At 42.8% G+C, this 17642-nt stretch overlaps 1 protein-coding gene across 12 annotated transcripts in view; it reads left to right on the top strand.

The window, feature by feature from the left end:
• ERI3 (ERI1 exoribonuclease family member 3) overlaps nucleotides 1-17642 on the top strand; it is a 128418-nt gene that overhangs the window by 481 nt on the left and 110295 nt on the right. For 7 of the 12 annotated variants that reach the window (XM_045477073.1, XM_045477068.1, XM_045477077.1 and 4 more), the window contains exons 2-3: nucleotides 1965-2040; nucleotides 13904-14181. The exons of 1 other annotated variant lie outside the window; for it this stretch is intronic. In XM_045477073.1, the coding sequence (XP_045333029.1) occupies nucleotides 13927-14181 (255 nt within the window). In that variant the 5' untranslated portion in view covers nucleotides 1965-2040; nucleotides 13904-13926. The remainder of the gene's footprint in view (nucleotides 1-1964; nucleotides 2041-13903; nucleotides 14182-17642) is intronic. 4 more of the 12 variants (XM_045477074.1, XM_045477069.1, XM_045477075.1 and 1 more) reach the window with 3 other exon arrangements.

Raw genomic sequence — 17642 nt, 5'->3', positions numbered from 1 at the left:
GAGGGTCGCGGCGCGCACACTATGTGCAACCTGGGGTGCTAGCCCATGTGCTCACCCTGGATGCATGATCTACTGAATAACGTTCGGGCTGAGAGGGAGCGGGGCAGGGCTTTGCAAGACCGACTGGGTGAGGTGATTAAGGGTGCTAACTTCTTACTTAGGGCTACTAGGGAAGAGCAAGAGGTTTGACCACAGAGGACATAACTCAGTAAAGAGGTGGTAGATAGAATAACCCATTCTTCCCTCTCCAGCACACACACGGTGTTAGCATTTTACCTATTTGTAAATCTGTAGCAGTGGTAGTAGCGATGGTAGGAGTGAATAAGGGGCCTAACCTAGCTAGCTTTCTGTTTGCTTTTCCTGCAAATGTTCCAGCAACAGGTGTTTTCTTAAAACAAAAAAGCATGAACTTGGATTAGGGCTTGACTGCGAGTTCTTGCAAAATGTAACTGCTCCTAGTTGACTTGGAAGATGCTGAATGTGGCCCCTTATGGGGGGTTTGGATTCTGCCCTTAGGGTTGGATTTTGCAAATTGTTAATGCCCATCACTGTCTCTGCTCCAGGTCTCTGGCCACCTCTATGGTATTAGCTCTTATCAGACATTTTATCATTCTGTGAGCTGGGGGGCAAAAAAACACGAATCCCATTGGTTAAAAACTATACGCTATTTGAACTATAGTAGGTTGTGATTGGCTGAATTGATTCTTGATTGTAGCGTTTCTACCAGAAATTGGCTTCATCAAATTCTGCTTTATTCTGACTTTATCATACATGGCATGCCTTGTTTTAGTGGGTTCGTGCCTGGAGCTTAAGTATATTATACCTGAATCCCCTACCATTTAAAAGCCAATTTATAAACAGGGACTTGGAGTGTGACTCCACTAATGTGTGTGTCTGTGATCTTGGTTAGAAACCCACTTGGCTGCCTTTCCTCAGAGAGGTGGGGTGTGGGGGAAGGGAGCTGCCGGGAAGTGATTGATAAGGTTTCCTTTATGGATTCTGTGGTGCTTCACTGGAGCTCAGAGCACTTTGGCAACTTAAGCACTCCAAATTAAAAGCTCGTTAACAATTCCTGCCCAAAGATCCTGTAAATAATCGGTTAGCTAGGTCCTAGAGCTTGGCTGAGAGCTCTCTTTCCAACTTGAAATTTCCAAATAAAAGTGCCTTTATTCTCTTTCATTTTGAAAAGTGTATTCTTTGTGGTCGGTTAGGTTGGTGAGTGGTCTTTCCTAAGGGATTTGAGTAGACTAAAGTCTTAAATGTGTAGAGTGGTAGACAGGAATAGATTGGTTCCAAACCTAAGTGTTTCTTTGTGCAAAGGGCATTGCCCACTTACAGGAGCACCTCTGCAGCTTCTAATCTTCTGAAAGATCTAAATTAGGTGATGAGTATGATAGGTGTCCGTTAATGATTTGACTTAGGGTTTTGTTACACTTTGAATTTCTTAGGACTTGAGGTAGACCTGGAGGTATCCTGCAAGTATTTAATGGTCTATTTGGCCATTTGCAGTAAGACCTGTGGGTTTGTGGCAAGCAGCCCCTCCTCCAATCCTGGCCTCAGTTCCTGAGTTCTGAATATTATCAGCCTTACCAGTTACCCATCCTCGAGTAGACTAGGATTCTGGTGTTATCCTGAGAGACACCACTTCATGGCCATCTTTCTCAGTCCAAGCTCAGATATTATAAATGTTTAGTGTTTCTAGGAGATAACCTCCTTATGAAGAGAAGTATGCTACCAGAGAACATGAAATTCATCATTCCGAAAATATATGGTACTATATATATAGCTTCCAAAAGCTCTGTTCAGGCATTGTTCTTCCATATAGATAACTTATCCCAAAGTAGTTTTGAGTTTAGGGGCTTGAGATTTGGACCCTTAAATTGTTTGAAACAGCAGCAGCCCCCTGGGGATTTGATCCTTTATACTGAAATAGACTTGTTGCAGAGATGTGTATTTATCCACAGCATTGGGGCTTTCCAGCTCTCACAGAACCTTCAGCATCCCCAGCTGGCAGTCTTGGCATCTTCGAAGTAAGGAGAGGTGAGAATCCTGTTGCATGGTCAAGTTTGGCTTGACTTCTCTCTTATGAGTATTTGGGTTTGGAGGGTGAGGGGATGGTGGTTGGTGCAGACTGTTTTTTTCTGTAGCTTTTTTTGATAAGACGCCATGTGCTCAAAGACTACTGAAATGTACCAAAAGTCTATAAAGTGGTGATAGTTGGAGGTGGGCTATCCAGACTCAAGTTCTGTCATGATTTCTTTGTGGGCATTGCATGAGTGCCTACTTTAGGTTCAGAAAGGTTGAATACAGCCGGAACAGTCTTTCATCCTGAGAAATACACAGCTTAAGATAATAGGGAGGAACACATTCATTTGGCTTTGATAATGCATTTGACCAAGGCCTTTGGGATCTTGGTTTGATTTGGATTGAGAGTCATTGTTGGGTGAATGGTTAATCCCAGTCTATCCATTTTATAAGGATCAGGACTGACTAAAAAGGCAGACTCTGATGATTGATATCCAGGATATCAGAAGCTGTTTGTTCAATAATGAAGGGCCAGGTGCTTTGCTAGGTCCTGGAATTGTAGTAAACAAGACAGCTGCTGTCTCTGATGCCACAGGGCTTACAAATTCTGGGGAGAGAAAGATAGTAAAGAAGCAGTTATGATACACTCTGGGAGTGCTATGGTAGGGTAAGTTTGGGTGCTTTTGGAGTACTCAGGTCCTCAACCCAGACCTGTAGGCTCAGGGAAGGCTTCTCAGAGGAAAGAACCCCCTCATCTAGAATTAGATGAAGACATGAGGGACCAAGTGTGAAGGTCAGAGTTTTGTTGGGTTTGAGAAACTGAATTTCAGTGTGATTAAAACGTAGCGTACCCAGTGGGCAAGAAGTTGGAGAATATGATGAGAAATGAAGCAGGAAAGGTAAGCAGAGGCCAAGGCCTTTTAAGCTTTTAGGATTAGGTGATGGATGGAGAAAAAGTTAGACTAGTCAGGAAAAGACTAGGTCCTTTTTCTGTAAAGGACCAGATAGTAACTATTTAGGTTTCATGGGTCTCTGTCACAACTATTCAGTTCCATTCGACTCTGCTGTTACGGCATGAAAGCATAGTATGAAAATGAATGAGCATGGCTATGTTCCAGTAAAACTTGATAAAAACAGGTGGCAGCTGGATTTGGCCCATGGAACACAGTTTGCCAACACCTGGATCAGACTATCATAAGAGCAGTAAGAAGCCATTAAAAAGTTTTAAGCTGTGTACTGATAAATAGATTTGTGTTTTAGAACATTTGCTCTGATTTCAGCATTAACAATGGACTGAAGGGGATGATACTGAAGGCAGAGACCAGTAAGGAGCCTGTGATAGTTACGTGGGCAGCATTTTATATTTACCCCTTTGAGGCAGTATTTTGACACTTAAAAATTGGGTATAACTGAATTTTTGCATAATGTATATACTGGTTCTCTTTATTAATTTCCTGGCCATTGACTAGAGCTTAAAGCATGTCTACCAAAGGAGTTGGTGATACCAGCTCCTATTTTACAGACTAGAAAAGATGTAGGAAGGGGAAGTAGGTGTAGAATGAGTGAAAAGGTTTGGGGAAGTCTTTTCTAATCCAAGAAGTAGGGAATAAATGGAACCCTGGTAGGGATGTTGGTCTTAGGGCTCATAGCTTAATGTCAGTTGCTTTAAACTTTTTGAACTATACAAAGAAGGACCCATTTTCCCAAGCTTTCTAGGGAATTGTCCTCATTTTGTTATATGTCGTACTCAATCTTTCCTTTCCTTGCTTGTAGCAGACTGATGACCTTTTTCTGTTTTGGGGACTGTCTCCTGGTTCAGATATGATGGTATATGCCAGGCACAGGAGGCAAATAAAGTATCTGTTGAGTGCCCAATGAATTGTCTTTCTCCTTCTGTAAGCCTGCTTGCATTGCTGGAAGGAAGTCTGTAGGTTTCTGAAAGCCTATATTATGGTGTTTAGGTGACCTTGGGCAAGTGACTTATCTCTCTGAGCTTTACTTTCCTATCTGTAAAATGCAGATAATGGGACTTAATAGGGTTTATTAAAGGATTTAATGAGCTAATGTATGTAAGGTTCTTAGCACAGTGTTTTAATAACTTTTGTCACTAATAGTATTTGACACAATTAATAATTTTTTTTTAAAAAGCAGCCCACAATAGGGTGAGTTGGACTTTGGCTTAGTATGTTTGGGGGCCTCACAGTTGTCATTAAGGCCATATGATAGAAACATAACCACTGGTGGTGGCATCCAGTAGACAGGAGGAAGTTATAACTAATGCAAGGGGCCACTCTTCATAATGGAAAATTTTCAGACATCAGGAGTCCAGAAAATCAGAACTTTCTTCAGGGTAGACCTTAGCCCCAGTACCATCAGTGAAGTGAATTGAGTGAGCAGCTACCTGAAAGAAATTCACCAAAGTGTGACCAGTCATTTCTCCCATTTGGTTAGGGTCATTTATTAGTGTTTCCACCCTTGTGGCCCTACATCTTCGTAAAGTGCCTCTTGAATGTTTTTTATTACTTTTCACCATCACTCTAGGAATGAATCAGGTGGTCAGTATTATTGTCTCTGCTACCCTTGTGAGGAAACTGAGGCCCATGAAGGTTAAGTGTGTTGCCCAAGGTCATGCTATAAGGTACTGTCAGAGCTAGTGCAGATTTGCCTCCAGATGAAATTGTGTTAGTTTATTGCTGTGATTTCTCTTCCTTCAAGTGAGAGATATGTAGTCATTGCAGAACTGCAGACTGATGCATGCTTTGTCCAGATGTGCTAGAAATGATTTGGGTCCCACTTTATCCACTTGGTCCTGTTGGGTTTTAATTGATGACTGCTTGGACCAGGAAAGCAGATTCCCTTTGGGTCATTGTTTTTAGCCCCTCCCTCTTTGGGGACATTCTTGGGGGAGCCTTGGGTTACAAGAGATTGCTTTGATATGTTCAAAATTGTGCCTTGTGCCCCACAGCTACAGGTAAAATCAAAAGGCAGATAATTTATGGGAGTGTCAGAGCTGGCCGCTGGCACCTCAGGAGGCCATTAGTATGCCTGTTCAGACCCTCTGTGTCCTTGCAATTGATTCCTCTTTGCATGAGCTTGATTTGGGAAGCTGTAGATCTGTGGGTAGTGATTGGATGTGACAGTCCAAACACCGGTCCCTAAATTAATCCTTTTAATAGTATTCCAGCACCAAGGCAATGTGGTGTCTCTCTCTGTCTTTAACTGGGGAGGACAGAATAGGGTGGGCTAGGAAGAAGGAGAAAGAGAAAAAAGAAGCTTTGCTTGGGGCTTAGGGTGTGCTCTGTTCTAACATGTTCTGATTCCAGAGCACTTGAAAAATTTGGGCATATTCATTCAACAAACATTGATTCACACTAACTTTGTGCCTGGTCCTGTGCTGGGTGCTGGGAATACAAAAATGAGTAAAATGTGGTCCTTGCCCTTAAGGATCTGTGTCTATCTCTGTGTTTCTTAGATTTTTTTTTAAAGTTTATTTATTTTTGAGAGAGAGAGAGCGCACGTGCACATGTGTGCGCACACAAGCAGGGGAGGAGCAGAGAGAGAGGGAGTCACAGAATCCGAAGCAGGCTCTGTCAGCAAGCAGCTGTCAGCTCAGAGCCGGATGCAGGGCTCAGACTCACCAAGTGTGAGATCATGACCTGAGCCAAAGTCAGACACTTACCCGACTGAGCCACCCAAGCGCCCCATTTCTTAGAGTTTTTAAACTCCTGCACCATTAAGGTGGAAAAAAAAAATCTTATGCTTTTCTTTAATGCTACTTGAAATTTTAAAATGCATTAAAGGGTCTGACAAGAAACAAGTCAAAGAAATTATGCTTTTTTACACACACATGCACACATACACATACCTATACCTGCTATCTTACATCCTTCTCACCTAACTCTGAAAATTATAGTAGGAGAAATAGATTAAAATTTTACAATATAGTGAAACAAAAGTTATGAAATAGGAGTAGAATGTGTTACTGGATCACATTTAAACAGTTAGCTTTCTGATGGAGTGTCAGAGAAAGCTACTAAAAGGGAGTTTTGGGCTGCATTTTGAAGAAGGAGCAATAATTTGCCTGGTGAAAATGGAAGTAACATTCCAAAGGAGGGAAAGTAGCATTTGCCAAGGCACAGATTTGTAAAAGGAAACATCACATCTGGGGACCTGAGCAAGTTCTGGTTGTCACCCTGCCCCTGCCAGTTCCTCTGCTCCTCCTCTGGAATTGTGTTTGAGAAGAGGCTTTGAGTTTCTTGTGCTACAGTTGTTTTAATCCAAGGCACCACTTCCTGTTTCTGTTTTTTGTACCCAAGGCTGCAATTTGTTTTTCTTGTTAAAATGTAATAAATGTATTATGATAACAAATTTGGGTGATTTTGGACAGACTTATCATTGCTTATGGTTGAGTTACTTTTAGTTAAAGCCACACCTTAACTCAAAGGAAAAACTGAAGTTGATATGCATTTTTAGCCCTTTGGATGATCTGGGACTCAATCAAGTAGGGAATGTGGGCCCTCAAACATGGGAGAGGAGAATAGGGCCCTGAAGAACTGAGTGCCTCTGAGGCTTAGTTTTCCTGTATGTAAAATGGGAATACTGTTCCCCACTTTGCCTGAGAGTTGGGAGGGCTGAATGACATGAAATATGTAGATGACTAATACAGTGCCTGATTTTTCAGAAAATCCTGTTTTCCTTTCCTCTTTCTCATGCCTTAACAATATTAGCTCCCTTCTATTGCATACTTTCAACACACCAAGTGCTTTATACACATTGTGTGGTTGAACTGAACCCCAGATAGGTATCATTATTCATTATTATAGTTATTGTTATTAAGAATGTATGGTAGAGAGGTGACTGGTTGGCTTAGTTGGTAGAGCATGCAACTCTTGAACTTGGAGTCATGAGTTTGAGCCCCATGTTAGGTGTGGAGCCTACTTTAAAAAAAAAAAAAAGAAAAGAAAAAAAAAAGAATATGTAGTAGAGTCAGGATTTCAACCTAGACTTGTCTAATTCCAGTGTTTAAACAACCAGGCTGTGTGACTCCTTGTTTCTCTACCCCTGTTTCCAAACAGGATATGGGAGGTTCTTAGTACCTCTCTTCTGGTGTCAGATGCTGTCTACAAGTGTGGGAGGTACTTAAAGGGATACGAGTACATACTATGCCCTTCCTCCATTTCTGTCCTATTTATGGTGTTTTAGGAAACAAACCTTTGCCCTTCTCATGTGCAATGGATGTCACAACTGACTTGTAGGACTTTGCAAAGAAATGTTTCCCAGCTTTGGCCCCCTGAAGGAGTTGGCCCAAACTACTGGGTGTGGCTGGTAAGTTAGCAAACAACAGGCAAATCAGTCACTTCTTTTTATGTGCTGCCTTGAGCTGCTGAGATAGCTAATTGAAGAGGAGAGTTAAGCCTCCTGTGGCCTGTGACGTTGCCATCAGAATTTGGTGTTCTTGAAGGTCTCCAGGACTATAGTTACTATAGCTCTCCTGTTAATTTGGGGTTAGCAGCTTTTTCTGAGGTTGGGAATGGTCTCCCCAGCCCTGCTTTGGAGCAGAAGCAGCTGTAGCTACAGGCTGAGGGAGTGACAGGTTGTAGAGAGGAGGAGAGTGTTTTGTTGAGGTGAGGACGTAGCTTTACAGTTCTTGCTTCCATTCCACTTTGGTGCCATCAAAAGTGGTGTAGAGGTTCTAAGGCATGTCAAGCTTTGTTCTGCCTCAACCTGTAGCTTTCAGCAGACTAGACCAAGCCCTCAGGCCCTTGGTCTCCACTGTGAGACTGCAGAGAAGCTTGGGGGTTGGGCGGTGAGGCCTGTTCCTTGTGTTGGGGCATTGGTCTGAAACCCTGGTATGGGAGTTGGGAGCCTTGGGTTATGTTGTTGCTTCCTATGTGAGTCTTGGGCAGCCCTTTTCTCTTCCTGGGGCTCATTTTCCCTAGGTGGCTGTACTGTGTTTCCCATTAGGTTTTCTTTCACCTTGGACAATCTGTGATTTTCACAGAAAGTGCTCTGGCAGCAAAGATGCATTCATTAGATTGAAGATTATGACTTTTGAAGGCAAGCAGTTTATTTATATTTTTCCCAGGCTATTTTTATCTGCCTAATACAGAGCCTGTGACTGAGCAGGTTCCAGACAGGTATTACCGTGTTCTCTGTTGATGCCTCTGTGACTCAGGTGCCTGAGCACTTGTGATACTAAAGGTCAGTGTGGGACAGGGACTTACCCTAGGACTAGGAACTGGGGAAGCTGCAGCTGTCTCAGGTGCTTGTAGTCAGCTGGACTCAGAGTCTGCCTCTAGTGCCTTAGAATTTCTCTGGAATGTACTCCTGCCTCCCAGTCTGGTTTTCAATGGAATGGATTGAATCCAGAGATGGGATAAGCCTATGTATACCCTCCTCAGGGATTCCAAATACAGGTGACCCTTGAACAACACGGGTTTGAACTGCACAGATCCACTTAACGGTAGATTTTTCCCCCATAAATACAGTACAGTACTGTAAATATATTTAAATATATTTTCTCTTCCTTACAGTTTTCTTAACATCTTTATCTTTATTGTATGAATACCATATAGATTACATATATAAAATATGCATTAGTCAACTGTTTATGTTATTGGTAAGGCTTCTGGTCAACTACTCTTCGTAGTTAAGTTTTTGGAGATTCAAAAGTTATAGGCAGATTTTCCACTGCGTGGGGGCAGGGGGAGTTGGTGCCCCCATCTCCTGTGTTGTTCAAAGATCAACTGTATTTGCAGTTGGGGAGATGGGGTGGGAGTAGACCACATACTTCATGATAGCCTTCTCTACTTTCCTATCCCCCAGGTTCCTGTGGCCTGTGTATGTGGATGTTAAAGAATGGGCCCCCTCCCTTTGCTCTCTCTTCCCCCCTCAGTAATGGAAGGCTATAAAATGTCTATTTACCCAAGACACCAGAATGACTCCTCTGTGGTTCCACTAATCTGGTGATTTGGTGCTTCTCTGGTCTCTCAGGTAAATACAGATTGAGGCTTTTTATAAAGGCATATTATTTCCCTCATTAAATGTGTGTTTTGGCACATGCGTTATTTACCTGACCGACAGTAATGGCTGCAGAGGAGCCGTTGGTGTCTGTTGTGTAAATACTCTGCACAGAGACCATCCTCCAGGGGCTGTGGCGCAGACCTGTTTCTCCAAATCGGGCTGGCCCCATGGCAGTCCCTGTTTACCACTGTCCTGTCCCCATTGGGGGGCTGGTCCTTTCATTTTGAGGAGGGAATCATTTATTTTCCTCCTTGCCATAGGCTACTTACTACTTTTATTGCTAGGAGAAGAAAAAGGGTGTCTGAGAATAAATGTGTTTAAATCTTGGTGTCTGATGAAAGATGGTATCAAATACATAGAATCATAAACTGATCTTTTGAGTTCTGCCCCTTGACTAGATACTCAAAGTCCCAATTGATGATACAAGTTACAGGCTTATACTCTACAAACTTGTGACTGAAGTATAAACACAGCAATAGGAATGGGGAATCCCTAAGATGCCAGAGGGTGCAAGACAGATGGGATGCCTCTGCAGGGTGTGCAGGGGTGTTTCCTAAGAAGGCTCTAATGGTGGCAGGAGTGCCCAGTGAGGGGCCATTGAGTGGGAGCTCTTATCATGGAGACTTGATGCATTAAGGGCTGGCTTTTGCTGGCCTCCCTGCTGAAGGAGAGCATATAGCCTACCTTCCATGGACAATGTGGAGAGATTGCACCCTCACATACCGTCTGTTCTCTCTCCCTCTTTTAAACTACATTGCAGCATATAGATTAAAATCATTTTTAAAAAGTCTCAAATAGGCCAAATTTACATAAAAGTTGGAGTTAGAGTACGAAGAATTTTTTGTGGAACTGCTTGACAGTTAATGCTGACCTAATGCCCCATCACCCTGAATGCTTTGAGTGTATTTCCTCCATGCAAGGACATTTTCTTACCTAACCACAATACAACCAGCAAAACCAGGAAATTAATATTGGTACCTTACCTCATTCTAATTGTCAAACCCTGTTCCAGTTTGCCAATTGTCCCAGTAATGTTCTTTTGTAGCAAACTGATCCAGTTCAGAATGTACATTGCGTTTAGTTACCAAGTCCCTTTAACCTCCTTTAGACTTTGCTCAGTAAAAGTTCCTTTACATTCATAACCTTGGTACTTTTGAAGACTACAGGCTAGTTATTGTGTAGACTGCCCTTCAATTAGGGTTTGTTGAATATTTTCTCATGATTAGACTTAGATTATGCATCTTTGACAGGAATATCACAGAAATGATGCTTTCTTCTCATTGCATCCTATCATGTGGTGCACTGTTTTCATTTATCCCACTATTGATAATGTTCATTTTGATCACTTGATTAAGGTGATGTCTGCCCGGTTTCTTCATTGTATACTTCCTGTTATGATTAATAAGCATTCTGTGAGGAGATAGTTTGAAACTATGTGAATATCCCTCATCAAACTTTAATTAGTTAATTAATTTGTGCTTTATAGACTCATGGTTTCCTTTTTAATTCAATGCAGTATCTATTAATATCATTATTTATTTGCCAGTAGGAGTCCCTTCAAGCTGGCCTCTGCATCCTTTTGATAAGTTGCCTTCATTCTTTGAGCATTTCCTTGCTTTTTGGCCCTAAAACAAGATGTTCCAGACTCATCTTGTACTTTCCCTGCCACAGAATCAACCATTTCTCCAAAGAGCTCTGGTTCTTCCGCTGAAGAATGTTGTTTAGAAGGCAACTGGGTGCTAGGTGTGCTCATTGCTGCTGGAGTGTTGCTGCTCCCTGGCCCTTCAGGAGACAGAGCTAAAAAATATATGTGTGTGTATATTTATATATTCATACTCATATTTACATTTAGCTTTATTCTTATGTGTTATATATGTCTGATACCATGAGTTCACACTGTTTCCTTCAATTTCAGTTTGACACCTTGGATTTTTTCCTCTTTCCCTACTTGAATTACATCCTCTAGCCATGAGAAACCTGGTTCTCATTACCCTTAATACACATCCTTCTTTGATCAATCCCTCTGTATGTATCCAGTCTCCCATTGTTGCCATTGCTCTTTCCCTCTCTTGACTGCCTCTTTTACCCTGCCCATGACTCCCTGCATCAGACTTGCCACCATCTCCTGACCCCTTGCCATGCCCTCCACACCCCACATGGGCTCTGACATGCTACATCACACCTTCCTGCCTCTGTACAGTTGCCTTCCTTACTCTGCTTGGGCTCTGATACCCCCCACCCTCACCCCAGACTCTTCTGCTCCCCCCACCTCAACTTGTAGATACCTGTCTTCCTCTGCCACAACTAATGGCTCTAAAACCATTAGATTGAATTTTTCAGGAAAGGAAGAGGAAGAGCTGCTCTTTGTTTCTTGACTCGAGTTGGACTTGGTTTTTAGAAGTAAGGGAAGTATGGAATCCAGTGATTACTGATATATGGAGGCCTGGTCTCCTATTGTCTATTCTCAAGACTTGCTACAAGAAAAACTTGTTGATGTGGGTGAAATCAGGTGAGAAGGCAAGGCCTGCAGGCAAGAGGCTTTTGGTCATCAATGTGTTGTTCGTTGAAGGGGTAGGACACAGACAGTATGATGTATGGGGGGTCTAGAGCATCCTGGGCATGCAGAAGATTTTGATGTTACTCTCTGAGATTGCCTTATGCATCATTGGATTTATAGGCCCCAAGTATGAGGATCTGGGCTTGGCCAGGTGGGCATAGCTCAATAGAGTGGTAACTCTAGTGGTAACTACTACTTACTAGTAGTAATACTAGTAGGCTAATATTTATTGAGCCCTTATGTGCCAGACAACGCTCCTAGTGCTTTACATGTGTCCTCTCATTTCATTCTCACTTGAGTAAGAGCTATTTGTTATTTTACAGGTGAGGGTTTGAAGAACAGAGCTTGCCCAAGGTTCCATGGCAAATAAGTGGCTAAGCCAGGATTCAAACCTGGAAGCCCTACTTAATCACGATGCTTAATTGCCTATAGTATTTGGCAGATGGGGTCTGGTTGACTGTATATACTATATATACTATATATACATATTGCCAGACATTAGGACTCTCTAAAGTCCTTATCCCTAGTCTGACTTCAGGGAGTTAGAGAAGAGTTCTAAGGCTCTGAGGGACTTTGGATCCAAATTCTAATGCATAATCTGAGCAGACTGGTGTCTCCCATCTCAGCAAGGCCCCCAGTATTGTTCAGGGTAGGTGATGTGAAGTTATTTTGGATTCTGGCTTTCAAAGGGATATTGGCCTCTTTGCCTTTCCAAGGGATTCTGTAGTGAAATCCAAGCTAGCCTTTGTCTACCCTGAGCTGAGGGGTTTGGACTGTGTTTTGGAAATGCTGTAAAGCCATGGTGTAAAGCAGGCGCTGTGCTCTGTAGGATCCACGAAGAACTTAAAATACTTTTCACTTTTCAGTCTTAGACCCTCTGAATCCTCATGGAATCTCACTTACAGGGATGGGAAAATTGAGGACCCACACTAGCATGTCTCCTAATAAATATGCAGGCAAGTTATGGTAGGTCATTCAGTGAGTCAGGGGAGAGCCAGGAGGTGGAGTGATACTTGCCATTGTCCAGGCCCGCTCAGGTAGTAGTGACCTCATTGCTTCTGAGTATGCTCTGGACTTCACAGGCTACTACCCCCTCAACCCTGCAGGAGGGGGCCAGTGCCCATTTGTAGCCTTTCAGAGGCAAGCTTTTGGCTCTATTAGAATGGGGCTTCAGAAGGCGTAAACTATGGCCATTTCTGCATTGAACAGTGAGATTTCTTGTTTGACTTTGAGGATTAAAGTTGAGGGAATTTGAATGTTGGGTGTAAGAGGGGTAAACACAAAATTTCTTCTTTGTTCCTTTTTATTTTAAGGAAGTTTGAGTTATTTGTGAGTAAAACTTAGACTTTGATTTTTATATTTAGTTAACCCTCTAAGGAACAGACATTCTGCAAATTTTAAGGGAAAACTTGAAAAGTGATTTGGATTTTTTTTTTTTTTTTTTTTTGCACATGTTCACTCAGAAAACTTTACTAGACTTTTTTTTTTTTTTTTAAGCCATGCTCCCATTACTGCCACATCTGGGTTTTCTCTTTTTCTTCCCTATTTAAAAAAAAAAAAAAAATCCCACAGTCATTCAGGGCCTCTAGTAGTGAGTATGTCTAAAGGCAGCAAATGTGAAGGCCTGAGGCTGTTGCCAGCTGTGCTCTCCAGGCGTCATTCATTCCCCCAGGGTGCCACTTACTGGTGTGGGGGCTGGGGAGTCACCAGCAAGCTCCCCTGTGATTGGCTGTGTTCCATTTCACCTTGGGAGAAGGGAGGAGGATATGTGGAGATGTGAGACACGCTGGAAGGCCAGGGGCAAATGGTTTATAATGGAGCTGAGGAGAGAATCTTGGGCGTTTTCCACTGTTTGTCTGAGTCTCCTTAGCTCCCAGGACTGATTGTGCAGCTGGGTCACCTCATGTTACTTTGGGAACCTTAGCTCTATGTTAACTGTTGCCACCTGAGAAATGACCACAGAATTTTTCTCTCTCTTCTCTTTTGAACTTTAGAGCTCCGTTTAAAGATGAAGGCCAGCATTGCAGGTTGTTTTGAGAATGATCTTGGAGACTCAGAGCTGTCATAATGCTGCAGCGGCCAGTATTAGGGTCTTGAACTTCAGTAATAAATACTGTTGATTTAGAAAAGGGGCCCAGAAACACTGGGGAGTGGTTCATGTTGTGTGACTATTCCTGAAGACCAGATGGAACAGGGCCACAGTGGGAGGGGAGTAACCCAGGCTCTTTGTTCTTTTTTTTTTTTCTTTCTTTCTTTCTTTCTTTCTTTTTTTTTTTTTTTAAACTTTCCTCCCCTAAGTTTTAGATGCTTCTGGATGTTCAATGCTAGCACCTTTACAGACTGGAGCAGCTCGATTTTCTTCATATTTACTTTCAAGAGCAAGAAAAGTGCTGGGCTCCCACTTATTTTCTCCCTGTGGTGTTCCGGAGTTCTGCTCCATATCCACCAGAAAACTGGCGGCCCACGGCTTTGGCGCATCCATGGCGGCAATGGTGCCCTTTCCTCCCCAGAGGTATCACTACTTTTTAGTGCTGGACTTTGAGGCCACGTGCGACAAGCCACAGATTCATCCTCAGGTAACTGTTGCATCATTGCTTCAGAAAAGGTGGGGTGGGCAAGGAGGGAGGGAGGATAGTCTTGCTTTCTGGGTTCCAGAGGAACTTTCTCATGTCTTCCTGGCTTTTAGCTACTCATCTGGAGTTCCTGCCTGGGAAACCGGACTTGGTTCAGGCATGCTAGGGTAAGGTAGACCTGAGAAGTTTCTGGAGAGAACTGGGCATATTGTTTCTCTCTGGTCTCAGCCTTTGGGAATCAAAATATTTCCTTTGGTCCTATCCTTTCTCTCTCCTTTCCCTTCCCTCCTTCCTTCTCCTGCTATTGCTGCATGTTCTTTTAAGGAATACCGTGGTAGTCAGCTTCAAGATGGCACCCGATGATCCTTGCCTCCTGATATTCATACCGTTGGTAGTTTCTCTCCCACACATCAGAGCTAGCTGTGTATAACCAATAGAACACAGTGGAAAGGACATTGTGTGATTTCTGAGGCTAAGCCATAAAAAGCACTATAGTTCACCTTGCTCTTTTGGATCGCTCACTCTGTAGGAAGCCAGCTGCCATGCATTGAGGACTCTCAAACAGCCTGTGGAGAGGCATGGGTGTACAGGAACTGAGGTTCTTAGCTAAAAACCAGTACCAGCTTGCCAGTTGTGTGTCTTGGTGCCGTCTTGGAAGTGAATCCACCAGCCCCAGTGGACATCTGACTTCAACCTCAGGAGAGACCCTGGGCCAGGCTGGTCAGCTGAGCCATTCCTGAATTCTTGGTTTGCAGAAACTGTGAGAGATAAGAAATGATTAGTGATGTTTTGAACCAATGAGTTTGGGGATGATGTGTTTTGCAGCATTAGATAACCTGAAGAAGTACAACTGTTGATCTGTTAGGAAAATTTCTTTGCTTCCTTTTTTTTTCTTAGTCATCAACTGTGTTCAGAGACTTTTTACAAACTTTTAAGGTAGTGCTACTAGGAAGCTTGGTTTAGCAGCAGAGAGGTACCTGTGCTTGCTGTTTGTTTTTGGGGAATGATTGGGAGCTGATGTGACAGTTCATTGTAGTGTGGGAACCTTGAGTATGACCAGCTCTAGGACTGTAACTCTTCCCTGTGGGGCTGGGCTATTAGGTGAGTAATTTTGGGATGTGTAGACATGTTAGTCTGGGAAAAGCTTTCAGTGGTAGGGTGGAAGGAGAAAAGGGGACTATAACATCAGGCACTTGGGAGACTGGAGGAGTGGGGTCCATTCAGAGATACTGGGTTCATTTCTCATGGTTGTTTTTTTTCCCATCAAGAGGTTCTATCTTTAGAATAGTAGATTATTTTCCATAAAGCAGATGCCACCACACTTTTACCTTCCTCTTTCTCTCTCCTCTTTCCTGTTCTACTGTCAAGTAGTGGTCTGTCTTTGGGAGTATCGGAATCAGGCCTGTGGAGGCTTGGGAAGACAGGAGCAGGATGAGGAGAATGTCCCAAGGGAAAGACCTTTGTATAAAAGGGATGGAATGTGGTTTGGGTGCTACCTGAGCCACCCTTAACTTTTTTAGCGTCTTGCTCCTGCCCATGCTGTAGAGTCTTTTCTGCCTCCCCAAACTATTGGAGATTCTGTGGTGGGTGTGCCTGGGTGATGGGGTGGGAATTTGGGTTACATACGTTCTCTTGGGTTAGGAATCAGGGATCCGTATCCTAACATACCATATTATTTCCCTTACTGATGTACATTCCAATTACTGAGTAAGCCCTAATGGGATGGGGGTCCAAAATCCAAGACATCCATATTGCGTATGATTCATTCCTTTTCTGAACTCTCATGATCACTTGGCACTTCCCTTATGGCTTTTTCTGCGTTCTGCTTTCTGGTACATGCCTATGTATGTTTATTTCTGCATTTTTCAGTTAGATTATAAGCCCAGATAATTATGTAGCTCTGTTCTCTTGTCCTACAGAGGGTCCTGTCAATGTTGCTCAAGGTGAAGCCTGATTTATGCCTGAATTTGGTCTGTCAGTATCACCTTTCATCTCTCTTTCAAGGGCATTGTTCTACTTATTTATTTATTGCAATGCTGAAGATATAATGCAATACAGATTTAAATCCCACGTATCACCAACTTCCCACCCAGACTTAGGCACCACAGCCTTTCTGACCTAGGCTGAGGTAGGACTCCATGCCATTTACCAGGATCTGGGCCTGATTAAAGATTATCTCCAGAATCAATGAACCCTGATGATGTGATTCCAAGGGCACTTAAAGAATTGGCTGCCCTGGTTCATTATTAGAAAGCATTAGCTGTTGCTTTAGAGAATTCAGAGAGAAGCATTTGCTGTCTTGCTTATCTTTAAAAGGGGAATACGAATGATCTTGGAAATTATAGACCCGTTAGTTTACTGTGATTCCAGAGAAGATACTTGACCTGATCGTCAGATAATCAATCAGCAAACAGCTAGAAGAGCATAGGGTACTGAGTAATAACTTACATGGGTTTGCGAAGAAGAGCAAATCCTGTCAGATCAATCTAACTTCTTGCTGTGACATAGTGATGGATTTGAGTGGATCTGGGGTAAGTGATAAATGTAATGCATCTCTACTTCATTAAGCCTCCACAATGCTGTGATCAACAGGTAGGAAGGTGAGTTTGGGGCCAGGCAGCTCTGTTGGACTACCATTGGACCATTTTCAGGAAAGGAATGGGTAGTTCAGGAGTGATTTGAAACTTGTTGTTTGTGGCAGCTTAGAGCCTCTCTGTCTCTTAAAAAAATCTTCTATAAAGTTTGCAGGTAGCAGGATCCTGATAGGATTCAGGGAAATTTTGGAAGATGCAGTGGAGAAGGTGATAGTCCTACATAGGACAGCATCCTTCCCCTGGGGTCATCCTTCTACTGAGGTCATCATTAGAGCCTCTGTGCTGTTTAGGTCTTTCAGTCAGCAGGGGCAGTGGAGAAATTGGAAAAGCTCAGGATAAGAGGGAAAACAAATCATTAGGGGCACAAAAATAGGACTTAGAAAAGAAATAGAATATGGTTTTGGTGACTGATTTCTTGTCCAGACTAAATAAATTCATCATATGGGAAGTAGTTGTTCCAAGGAGTATAATAATAACTTGCTCCTCATTTTAATAAGGATTAAAAAAAAAGAAATGTATTTATTTATTTTTTGTTTGTTTTTTAATGTTTATGCATTTATTTTGAGAGAGAAAGAGCAAGCAAGCACGAGTTGGGGAGGGATAGAGAGAGAGGGAGAGAGAGAATTCCAAGCAGACTCCACTCTGTCAGCGCTGAACGGACCCAGCACAATGCAAGGCTTGATCCCACAGACTGCAAGATCACAACCCAAGCGGAAATCAAGAGTTGGTTGCTCAACCAACTGAGCCACCCAGGCGCCCCCAAAAAGAAATGAATTTAAATGGAAACCGGAAAGATTGAGATTTTGGATGAGAATGAAAATGAACTCTTAACAAGAGACAGGAAAAGGACTAGAAGATGGGCTGCAAGTT

Source organism: Leopardus geoffroyi, chromosome C1 (genome assembly GCF_018350155.1).
Source record: "Leopardus geoffroyi isolate Oge1 chromosome C1, O.geoffroyi_Oge1_pat1.0, whole genome shotgun sequence".
Classification (NCBI taxonomy): Eukaryota; Metazoa; Chordata; class Mammalia; order Carnivora; family Felidae; genus Leopardus; species Leopardus geoffroyi.
The sequence above is the reverse complement of the archived record's forward strand: the minus strand, read 5'-3'. Positions and strand labels throughout refer to the sequence as shown.